General features: G+C 42.0%; 1 protein-coding gene across 1 annotated transcript in view; it reads right to left on the bottom strand.

Moving 5' to 3' along the window:
• The window catches only part of LOC125096200 (phospholipid-transporting ATPase IB-like), a 659,532-nt gene that overhangs the window by 137,976 nt on the left and 509,423 nt on the right, over positions 1-12,133 (bottom strand). The window contains exons 31-33 of the mRNA XM_047722948.1: positions 10,030-10,091; positions 9,552-9,608; positions 8,057-8,164 (exon numbers count right to left, since the gene is read on the bottom strand). Coding sequence (XP_047578904.1) covers positions 8,057-8,164; positions 9,552-9,608; positions 10,030-10,091 — 227 coding nt within the window. The remainder of the gene's footprint in view (positions 1-8,056; positions 8,165-9,551; positions 9,609-10,029; positions 10,092-12,133) is intronic.

Below are 12,133 nucleotides of genomic sequence, written 5' to 3'. Positions count from 1 at the left end.
AATCGGACTTTAGCAAATAACTTGGCCAAATTCAATAAATAAGAAAACTGTACAAAGAAGATGCCAGAAAGTTATTTCAAGCCAAGAGGCAAGTCTCTATTGATGGGGCTTTCTACCTTATCAGGTTGACCACTTTTCACATATACGAGGCCACAGACTTGTGAAGTACATTATTCGAGGAAAATAGGACCTACTCTATTCAATATTGCTATATTAAAGATAATTCCAATAAGCTTACAGTATTCGTGTTAGGTGTTTCTGGGCTGTTATTACCTAAAACACTAATAATTGTGACATTAAAGTGATTCTTTATTTTTATCATTCATTTTTTATACTTATATGTTTATTTAGTATATATTATATATTTATTGTATATTATATATAATGTATTATATAATATATTATATATTATTATTAAATTTATTATTATCTATTTATTTACTTTTAATTTAAATTTTACTTAGTTAACATTCAGTGCAATACTGTTTCTGGAGAATTCACTGATTCATCATTTAGATACAACATCCAGTGCCATCACAAGTGCCCTCCTTAATACCCATTACCCATCTAGCCCATCCCTCACCCACCTTCCTCCATCAACCCTCAGTTTATATCATTAAGAGTCTCTTATGGTTTATTGCCCTCTCTCCCTTCACCTCTTCCCATTTATTCACCTGTTTTCTTTTTTGAATTCTGCATATGAGTGAGATCATGTAGTACTTGTCTTTCTCTGACTGACTTATTTCACTTATTATAATACACTCTAGCTCCATCCATGTGGCTGCAAATGGCAAGATTTCATTGTTTTTGATGGCCGAGTAATAATCCTGCATGTGTGTGACTACACACACCACCTCTTCTTTAAACATCAGCCGAGGGGGCGCCTGGGTGGCTCAGTGGGTTAAAGCCTCTGCCTTCGGCTCAGGTCATGATCCAAGAGTCCTGGGATCGAGCCCCGCATCGGGCTCTCTGCTCCGCGGAGAGCCTCCTTCCCCCTCTCTCTCTCTCTGTCTGCCTCTGCCTACTTGTGATCTCTGTCAAATAAATAAATAAAAAATCTTAAAAAAAATAAATAAATAAAATAAAATAAACATCAGCTGAGGGACATGCAGACTCCCAACACCATCTGTTGAAGAGACTGTCTTTCTCCATTGGATACTTTTTCCTGCCTTGTCGAAGATGAGCTGACCAAAGAGGTGTGGGTCCATTTCTGGGTTCCCGATTCCCTCCCATTGATCTATGGGTCTGTTTTTGTGCCTCTACCATACCGTCTAGACGATTACAGCTTTGTAATAGAGCTTGAGGTCTCGAATCAAAATGCTTCCAGTTTTGTTTCTCTTTTTCAGGATTGCTTTGGCTACTCTGCATCTTTTGTGGTTCCATACAAATTTTAGGATTGTTTGTTCTAGTTCTGTGAAGAATGTTGGTGGTATTTTGATAGGGATTGCATTAAATGTGTAGATTCTTTGGGTAGTATAGACATTTTTAACAAACAATGTCTGTTCTTCCAATCCATGAGCATGGAATATTTTTCCATGTTTTTGTGTCCTATTTGATTTCTTTTACAAGTGTTTTTAAGTTTCTGGAGTGTAGATCTTTTACCTCTTTAGCTAGGTTTATTGCTAGGTAGCTTTTTTTTTTTTTTTTAACCAAATCTTTAAAGAAATCTAAAACCACCCAACTTCGAATATAATATACTATGCAATGTTAATGCTTAACCCTGTTTTTTAAAAGTACGTATTTCCGGGATGCCTGGGTGGCTCAGTCAGTTAAGCCGCTGCCCTCAGCAATGTGGGACTCGATCCCAGGACCCTGGGATCGAGTCCCACATCGGGCTCCTTGCTCAGTGGGGAGCCTGCTTCTCTCTCTGCCTTTGCCTGCTTGTGCTCTCTCTCTCTCTGGTAACTAAATAAAATCTTAAAAATCTTAAAAAAAAAAAAAGTATGTATTTCCTTGATTGATTATATGCTGATAAGTATAAAAGAAACATCCTAACACCTGCGTGTGGGTAGGGTGCCTTTCCCCTGCTCATGCTACTCACGGAGGACAGGCAGCACACACACAGGGTGCTCCTTGGAAAGCCAGTAGGGCTGTGGGTTGGAGGGAACTTGGACGCTGCCTTCATTTGGTGGCTCAACAATTGCACAAGAGACTCTGGTTGTTTTTTTCCCTTTAGATCACGTCTTTCATGGCAGCAGCAGGATTCCGGAGGCAGCTTCCCTCCTTACGGCTGAACAGTTCTGGGCAGCAGAGAAGCAACTACCTCACACACAAAAGAAGGCCATTTCTTTGATGGATTTCTCCCAGGCGCAAGCATGTATCCATCTCAGAAGCCCCTGGCGAACATCTCCTGTGTCTCCTGCTGGGTTTCTGAGTCACTGACTACAGCACGAGCTGGGATCTGGCTCTCCCCCGGAGTCAGGGGCAGAAATGACACTGCATAGGTGCTGGGTCTCTTACACAAGGTCTGGTATTTGCCTACAAACTGGGCCCCTTCAGAAAGGGTGGTGGAGGATGGATGCTGAGGGTGAAACAACCTTGTCCCACGCCAGGAAAGTTAACCTGCGCACAGATTACCTCCTCACCCTCGGGCCAGTCTCTGTCCTATAGAGATGTTCTACAACCCTAGCTGAGCAAAGATGGGGGCCGATGGGGCCATGACCCTCCTGCCTCGCTTATCTCCCAGAGCACATGCCACTTGGAAACAAAACTCCCTTTTTTTACATTTGGTGTGGAAAAGACCTGGGCCTGAGACCTTACCAGTCTGTGAAGTCCCGGAGAAAGCAGTCACTTAGGAAAGATGGGTGGTGGGTTTGACCAAGTGGCAACCACTCCTCCTTCGGTATACTGTTCACCCACTGGGATCTGCACCATGTATACACAAGTGTGGTATAAAACCCAAATGTAAACCCATTCCTGTCTTTGGGATTAAAAAAAAAAAAAAAAAAAGGCCTGGCTGGAGCCGGGAGTTTGGCACAGCAGATAGAGTTAGCAGTTTGTAGGCTTTGAAGTGAAAGTTTTTTTTCCCCTCTTTTACTAGCAATGAAAAGGACGTTAAAGGAAAAGCACCAAAGGTGATGAGGAATATTTTTCCATGGCGAACGATGTAATGTTTTTCGGTATAATTCTCTACTTAGAAAGCGAGGTGCCTTAAAGCTGTCATTGGCAATACCTGCCACGTCTTACGTAACCACTGCCCAGGGGACATAAATCATCTGTGGATATTTTAAATAACACCATCTTCTCCTACAACACCCTGCATGACTCAAACACTGAGAGAGAGGAATATTTCAGGTGTTTTGGAGCAGTTCTCAGACATTCAGGGAGGAAAAACTCAGAGGTTTATTAAAATTCACAGGCTGGGGCTAAGCACCCAGGGACTGTGTGTGTGTGTGTGTGTGTGTGTGCATATTGCAAGAACATATTTTCTGGGTGGGGAGGAGGTTGTTTTTTAACAAGCAACCTAGAGAGCACCTGGGTGGCTCAGTTGGTTAAGCGACTGCCTTCAACTAAGTTCATGATCCCGGGGTCCCGGGATCGAGTCCTGCGTTGGGCTCCTAGCTCCATGGGGAGTCTGCTTCTCCCTCTGACCGTCTCCCCTCTCATGCTCTTTCTCTCTCAAATAAATATATAAAATCTTTAAAAACAGAAACAAAACAAAACAAAAACCCAAACAAGTAACCTAGATAATTCAGATGCAGGTGGTCCCTGGACCTTACTGAGAAATAGCACATCTAGAACCTATAGAATGTTAAAATTCTTTGGCCAAAAGAATTAGGAGTTGAAGTCACAATATTTCTATTTACAGAAGTTCAAAACTAATTAGTTACTTCCGAAAAAAGAGCAGGCATGTTTTCCATTTCCCTTGGGTTTTCTTATTATACCTGTGCCACATTCCTCAGAGATAATGAGGGTGGATAATATTATTCTGACTTTGCCGATAAGGAAATTAACACAGGCTTAGTGATTTACCAAAGGTGACAGAGTTAGTTGGGGCAGGTCTCTTTAGCCTTTTACACAGACGTCAAATGAGATGGCATCCCCTCAGATACTCCCCAAGTCCAAAGCCTTCAGAAACATGTGAAGAAAATAGCAGTACATTTCTCAATCCGGTTTTAGATAAAGTTTTCCTCATCTCTAATCAAAAGCTCTTCTTCAGCAGGCAGCTCTGAGCTAAATGAAGTTTGAAATTTTCTACCTTGAGCACTGGCTTTGGGGACCCATTACAGAGATGCTTGTAACCCACGATTATGCTACTGGGAGAAAGAAAAGCAGATGGTCCCTTATGGAAAAACATCAGCACATGTTTTCCCTGGTAGGGGACTTTGGCATTAACCAGGATAGACATAACTTGAGTTTTTAATTCGCTTTAGATCTAGTTTGGACCTAGAAAAATGGAAAAACAAGGTGTCCCTTAAAATCCCACAAATGTTGCGTATTTTCAGGAGACGGAGTCTGCAGATGACTTCTTTGATTTCAGAAACTTCCACTGGGACTTTCTGGGGCTCACTGTCTGGTTGGGTTTTGCATATCATATCATGAGGTGCTGGAGGGAGGATAAAGACCCTTTGACAGTGGAAAATCACTCTCATCTAGAGCCTTCTCCTCCCTTGCCCTCGAGGGAAAACCTGCCTTCTCCCTCATGAGAAAAACTCTAGATATAATGGACAAGACAAAGAAAGAAATATTTAACCAAATCCATTAGGAAATCCCAGCAGGAACAATGTACCTTTTCAACAGTTTAGGATGTTATGAACAAACAGAATGTTTTGTGTGGGGCATCTGTCTCAGGCTCCCGAGTGAGAAATGCTGTTTGCCATTAAACACTAGTTTCATTCCAAAGCTCAAAAGAACCGTGTTCATTTGCCAAAATCCTACTGCTCTGTGAACTACAAAAAAATGGTTTATACAAGTCACTAGAAACATCTAATAATAATAATAATAAAAGTCTTTTCCCAGAGTACCCCTCACTCCTAAGCATTCACCAACTGTCTTAGCTCAGGCTGCTATAACAAAATACCATAGACTGAGTGGCTTATCGGCCAGACATTTATTTCTCATGGTACGGGAGGCTGGACATCTGAGATCAGGGTGCTGGCACGATGGTGAGGACCCTCTTTCAGCATCTAACTAACTTTTCATTGTATCTTCAACAAGACAAAAAACAAGTGAGCTAGCTCTCTGGCTCCTTCTTATAAGGAGCACTAATCCTCTTGATGACCTAATTACTTCCCAAAGGCCCTACCTCCAAATACCATCGCACTGTGGGGTAGGGCCTCAACACGAGACTTTGAGGTGAGGACACAAACACTGAGTCCATAATGCCCACCCAGGACCAAAGAGATGACCATGGCTTGGGCTGATTTTCAATAGTAGCCCCGAGGAGCCCTGTTCCTGCTGATACCCGAGCCCGGCTTCCAGCTTTCTTCATGACAGCCTGTCATTCCCTCGGAGGCAGCAGGAAGTCTTTGGGAGACCTCCAGCTAGTTTTGGTCACTCTCCACGTAAGGGCTTCTTCAAAAGGGTTCAAAGAATGAACAAACCGCTGGGCAGCAATAGCAGGTGAAAGAGTGTTAGGATGGCTCTGACACTGTATTTCTGACACCCTGTCCCCACTATGAGGTCTCCCCTGGAGGAAGACTAGTGATCATAAACTAGTAAACATAAACTAGTGATCATAAACACACAGCAGAATACCCACTCGGAAGTCCCATGACATGAAAACTACCTTAATCATCTTATTTGGCGTCTAATGAGAACCTCACCTTAGCCAGCTGTGTTTGATTTCCAAGTAACATCATTTGCCTCATACAAACCCACCAACCAACAAAACAGTGAGAATGATGTAAAAAATAAAAAAATAAAAAATTTATACAAAACGATACGTGATTTGATATTACGATTTCTTTGCTTTGGGATGATAGGAATACCTTGTTAAATGTGTTTGAAAGGTCTGCAATGACAGAAATTTCACCATTAGGCCAAGCTCTCACACCACACAGACCAGCACACTTGGAGAGTGACCATGTGGCACGTTAGTAATGTCTGCCCAGCAGATGCGGCCTCTCTGCTCTTGGAAAGTAGCTTGTGGCTTGGAGTGAGGGTCAGGGGCCAACCTAGCTTGGGCACCTCTAACCTAGGGTTGCTGCTGCAGATGCATGCAGAGGGGGTATACCTGGGTATCTCTCTGGTGAGGGCACTGGGAGGGGCTTCCAAGAAAATTGATTTTGTTGGCCAGTCACACATGGACTGATCCCATTCTGCCAGCTGTCACTCTCCTCTCACCTAAGAAACTATCTGCAACAAATCAGCTGCTGTCCCACACCATAAAATTCCCCAAAAGAAACAGTCACGAGGCCATACCTGCCCTTTCCCAGAAGGAAGAGAACCCAAAAGCAGATATTCTAGGCACCACCGCCTTGCCAAGTGATCATCGTTGTTGTGAATACTTGTCTTGGTGTGTTTGTGGGGGGATGAATCATATTGCTTTAAAAGAGAACTGATTTCTTGAAATGCTCTACCATCTTCCTGATTCATTCGATGCGCTGTAATTTCCATCAGCACTTGCGTGTGGGGAAGAACTGCCAAGTGTGTTACGGGTTTGTCCTCATTCCTCACTGTGTAGATGTGTTAGGGGACTATGTTCCCCCTTCTGTAGCACAGGTCTGTCCTGGCCAACACCTGCACTTGAGGAGGTCCTGGACACCCTGGGGTCTGACGGCTACTGATTAGCCAAGGGAACAAGGCAAGCAATGCCACCCTTGGGTTATCTCACATGACACAGCTGCTGCACATGTATTTAGAGTTGGGCAGACCCAGGAGTTTGGCTTATTTCTGCAGAGGAAGTGAGGCTAGGATAATAGCCAGACGTGCCATGCACAGGCCTGGCCCTACGATATGCATTCCTGGGGCAGGAACACCAGTGGAAGTCCCTGACCCATAGGCCTTCTCTTCTCATCCTTGGATCTGTCCCCCAGCATAAGTGTCCTCATGCAAGTCGGGGTGGCTATAGAGAGGCAAACATCCAATTGGCCCAATGCATGTGTCTTGCAACTAGCTGCCCCTTGGGCTAAGGGTATTCACAAAGGCTTGGATATGGGGAAAGGACCATGCAGGCCTGGGAAGTGGGCTTTTGTGGCTATTGAGGAAGGAAACTCAAGATCTTAGAAACCCAGGGAATAGACTAGAAGTAGGATTCTGGCTCTGTGTACCATGGGCTTCTCACCCTGTGAAGAGGAACAGACCTAGCCAAGGCTGGCCAGCTCAGAGGCTTCCAAAGCACAGAGCCTGGGCAACCACCTGCTGGGATCTTAGGACAGTGCTAGAAATGGGCAGATCAGAAAATGGGGGTCTACAGGGTGAGGCTGGAGTGTCTGGGCCTGTCCAGCTTCATCTGTAAACTGAGGTGGTTTGGAACCTGGAATTGTCAAATTCCTCTCCAGACCCAATACTATATGGTTCTAAGATCCAGCTTGTCACTATTGAAGGCTCAGTCTCAAACACTGGATAAAGATAATACAAAAGAAAAGAAAATACTAAAAAAAATTCAAATGAGCCTCTCTAGTTCAAGAGATGAACAATGAGATATTCTGGTTAATCAATGATCTGGCTAATGGAGTTGTTAGATTTATCTTTCACAGGTGACTGATAATCAGAGCATAACAATACACTTAACCTCACAACGACCATCTGCATCACCACTGGATGGCAAATGACTCAGAACATCTCCAGTTTAGGGCCATGAACTACCTGGACACATCAGGACTGTATGTAATTAACACATGATTCATTATGGAAACATGAACATGCTGGGTAGGCCAGCAGATGTAAGTTGACAATCTCCAATATTAAAATTTCCAATGCCATTTCTGTGGACAAGGCAACCTCTTTCAGATTCTCTAATTTGGTCTGTTTCTCTCCTGATGAATGTTGATGGAAGTAGGCTGCACCAACCTCTCCTGAAGTTCACTGGTGTCATGAGACGCAGAGAGCCCATGCCCAGAAAGCATCAGTGTCATGAGACAGGGAAAGCCCACTCACAGTTAGGAGCACTGACCTGTCCTTTCATATCTGGAGCAATGGGAATGGTGGGCCAGATGGTTGAGTAGACACCAAAAAACACCAGCCAGATCAGCATGCTTCCCCAGACAGCCAGATGACTGAACTGCAAAAGGAAATAGAGGCTCAGGCAGGGCTTCTCTGCTGGCACAGGTGAGCCACCCGCACCCCACCTGCAACAGAAACCCTGTGTCCAGGCCAGCTTTCTTCATGGATACATTTTTCACTAGTCACTGGAAAGTGCCATCTTGTAATTACCTTGTCTCAGAATGTCACACAATGAATTCAAGGATCAGGAGGCTCCAAACTACTCTGAAGATCAAGGTGCTTTTGTTGCCTCAGCAGACCTTCTCCTAGACCCCTTGCACAGTTTTAGCCAGCCCCTCACTGGTCCTCACCAATGCTTGCTCCAACTTGGAGCTACATTGGCCAGTTCACCTTAGTCCAGTAAGAGAGCACCATATGGACAAAAAGAACAAGATGTTCTTACTTATTGTTTTGAAACTTTGATTCTTCTTTTCATTTTCCAAAGAACTTTTTACAAATCTGGGCTGGATATTACATCTTAACAATCTTCTAAGCATCTGCTGAGTTGTTAGCTTTTTCTCCTTTGCCTCTGAATATGATGATCCTTGACTTCTTTTCTTCCACACTCCATGACATAATCCACCATCAAGGTCTGTTAGCTTTTCAAAAATACTTCCAGAATCTGACCATTTCTCACTACACCCCCTTGTAAGAGCCCAGGCCAAGCCACCATCACCTCTTGTCTGGATTAATTACCATTGTCACTTGATGGATTCCCTACTTCCACAAGCACCTCCAATCTCCTCCCTCATTTTCCCAGCACAGAATTAGGAGTCTATTTATAAAGCAGTGATAGACAAACATGAAAGATGGGTTATGATCCTGAAATTTGACATGTCACCAAAATGTCTAAAATTGGGGAATGATTAAATGATGGGATATTGATCAAACTTAATTTCTTTAATTATGAACAAAGATTTTGTGGAAGTATACTTTAAGGTGTGGAAAATGTCCACGATTTATTTTAAACTGAAAAAAGGATTACAAAGCTATATGCTCCATAAAGCATTATCTTATTAAAAATATACATGTGAAACATCTGTAATGTTATCCAGAAAAGTCATAACAGTAACTGCCCCTTGTTCATAAACTTATGGAAATTAAAAATTCTCTTTTATGTCCTTCTGTATTTTCTGTATTTTTTTTTTTTTTTACAACATGCATATACACTTGAAATGAAAGGACTGTTAATAGCTTAGAGCTGTTAGTAAGCGCCAAGCAAATGAATCATTGGAAAACTCTGGATGGCAAATTTGCCCTGATAAAGATCAAATGAAAATTTTTTTACATGCAAAATTTAAATGAGATCGCTCAATCCTGCTGACTGGTTTCCCAAGGCTTAAAAAAAAATCCATGACATCAAATTGTCTGTAGTGGATAGAGAAACAGTTCCAGAGAAAACTTACTTTAGTCCACGCTGTGGTCTCCAAACCAGCTTTCAGACACACAGTGACAACAACATACTGTGAAAACAAACAGGAATTGGGGAAAATGTATTATCCTTGGTGACTTATTATTACTTTCCACGAGAAATCCCAAGTTTCCACTCCAGATGCAGTGGGAGTCACTTTTGTGCTTTTCTTAGCTTGGAAAGATTTGGGAAAAATCACCTTCTACGGTGCTGCTTTTTTTTTCACAGCTAGATGTGAAACTGCCTTGAGGTGACCTGGTCATCACCTGTCTAGAAATCTTGACTCTGCAAAATCTCTGCTAGAAAATGAGGTAAGCGTTTCACAACCATTTTGAGCTTTAAGAAATGTATACTATTGAGTTGAAAGATTTAAAACAAATAATATGAAGGAAGGCCTTATATAAAGGGTTTCCAGAGGCAGTGCCCCGACATATGCCACTTAAGAACAGTTCTGTAAACAGAGAGAAACTTACCGTGTAAACAATATTTCCAACAAATAAATAGTCTGTGGCCTGGCCACTGGCCAATGCAGTATCTGAAAAACAAAGAAGTTATTACTAACTTCTGTGGAAGAGCATTTCAATCTGTTTTGTTCAGAATATAAAAACAGAACTTTAGAAACATTTATCAAAATGTAAGGGATTTTCAAAAACTGTATCATCTGTGATTCGAATGCCTCCTCTTTCTAACTGTGAATTATTTTCATCTTGTATTTTCTCCAAATGAAGCAAACAAACAAAATCAGGTTTCTAACAAAATGAACCAAACACTTGATCTGTATTGAAATTTATATTTTTATAAGGAATAAAATCTCCCCTTGTGGGGTTAAGCAAAGGGAAGAGTTAGACTATAATAATCTATCTTTATTTATAGCAGCATTTGACTTTTTCTGAGTGTTCCTTTAGGATTTATTTTTAATTTTTGCGAATTGGAACTATGAGCTAATAAAGGAAGATAACGACATGAATACAAATCAATTCATAATTATTGAACTCAGAGAATGTGGGGGGGATATTCACTACTCATGTTCTCATATGCAATTGCATGAACTTCTGAAGTCTATAAATTGGGGGAATGCAAACAATCCAATGAGAGACATCTAGAAAATACAACTAGGAATTTGAAGCTTTTACTTCTTAACTTTTCCACTTTTTCGTTTATAATGACTATTACAATGTATAAAACAATTACTAAGGCTGAACTCTAACGGAATTGTCTAACTTCCATCAGCTAGCCTGCTGTGAAAAGTCTGGTTATTATCCTGAGGGGTAAAAGCCTTTTTCAACATCAGGAATGGTTTCTTTGGATGGCACTTCTAATCTCCTTTTATTCCCTTTTATACTCAAATTCAGGTCTGTGCCTGAGAGGCCAAGTATTAGACCGATTTTTGTGTTCAAATTTCCAACCCAGTAGCTGCCATACACATATATTTGGGCGGGCTCACTGACCCATGTGCTTGTTGAGGAATCTCTTATTAAAGTGTCAAGATCTGTTTAGTTTTCTAAGACACCAGAATGACCAGGTAGCATCATAAGCAGAATCTGGTCATTGTGGGGCCGTAGATCGAGCTCCAGGGCATGGTCTTTCTCCTGATTCAAGATAGGAATATTTGCATATATAAGGAAAGATCAACTGCAAAGTGACATTATGGGCTGCATTAGCTATACACCTAAAGTAAAAGACTGCTGCTGGGGAACATGAAGTGTTATCCAAGGAAAACGGAGAGAGACGGCCACCGACTTACAAAGGAATGGTCTGGAAATTTAGGGGAGATAACTTGAAAGTTAGGCAGAATCTCATTAAAAGGAAAGGAAGGAAAGAGTTCAAAACACCTATCCTTCCATTCTTGAGCAATAAAGAGGAATGAAACACTGAAACATGCTATAACATGGGTGAACCTTGAAAATCTTGTGCTAAGTGAAAAAAGCCATCACAAAAGGCAATTGTTGCAGGATTCTACTTCTTGAACTGTTCAGAAGAGGCAAATCTACAGAGATAGAAAGTAGACAAGGGGCGCCTGGGTGGCTCAGTGGGTTAAGCCGCTGCCTTCGGCTCAGGTCATGATCCCAGGTCCTGGGTTCGAGCCCCACATCGGGCTTTCTGCTCAGCGGGGAGCCTGCTTCCTCCCCTCTCTCTGCCTACTTGTGATTTCTCTCTGTCAAATAAATAAATAAAATCTTAAAAAAAAAAAGAAAAAAAGAAAGTAGACTAGTAATTGTCAGGAGGTAGGAGTTTTTGGGGGGAGAGGGGGCAAAATGGGAAATAACTGCTCATAGTTATGGGGTTTCTTTTGGGGGGCAAAGAAAATGCCCAAATATTAAGGTGTCAGCTGCACAATCACATGATATATTAAAAACCATAGAATTGTACCCTTTCAATGAGTAGAATATAGGATATGTACTGATAAAGCTGATATTAAAAAAAAATTCAGTTCCTCAGTCACACTTAATCATATTTCAAACCCTCAATGGCCACAGGTAGCTAGTGACTACTAAATGGGACAGCATGGATACAGAACACCTCCATCGTCACAGAAAGTTCTACGGGACATTCAAGCCAGAGCCACTATGCTGGAAG

This window comes from Lutra lutra, chromosome 3 (assembly GCF_902655055.1).
Source record: "Lutra lutra chromosome 3, mLutLut1.2, whole genome shotgun sequence".
NCBI lineage: Eukaryota > Metazoa > Chordata > Mammalia > Carnivora > Mustelidae > Lutra > Lutra lutra.
This window is presented reverse-complemented; position numbering and strand designations above follow the sequence as displayed.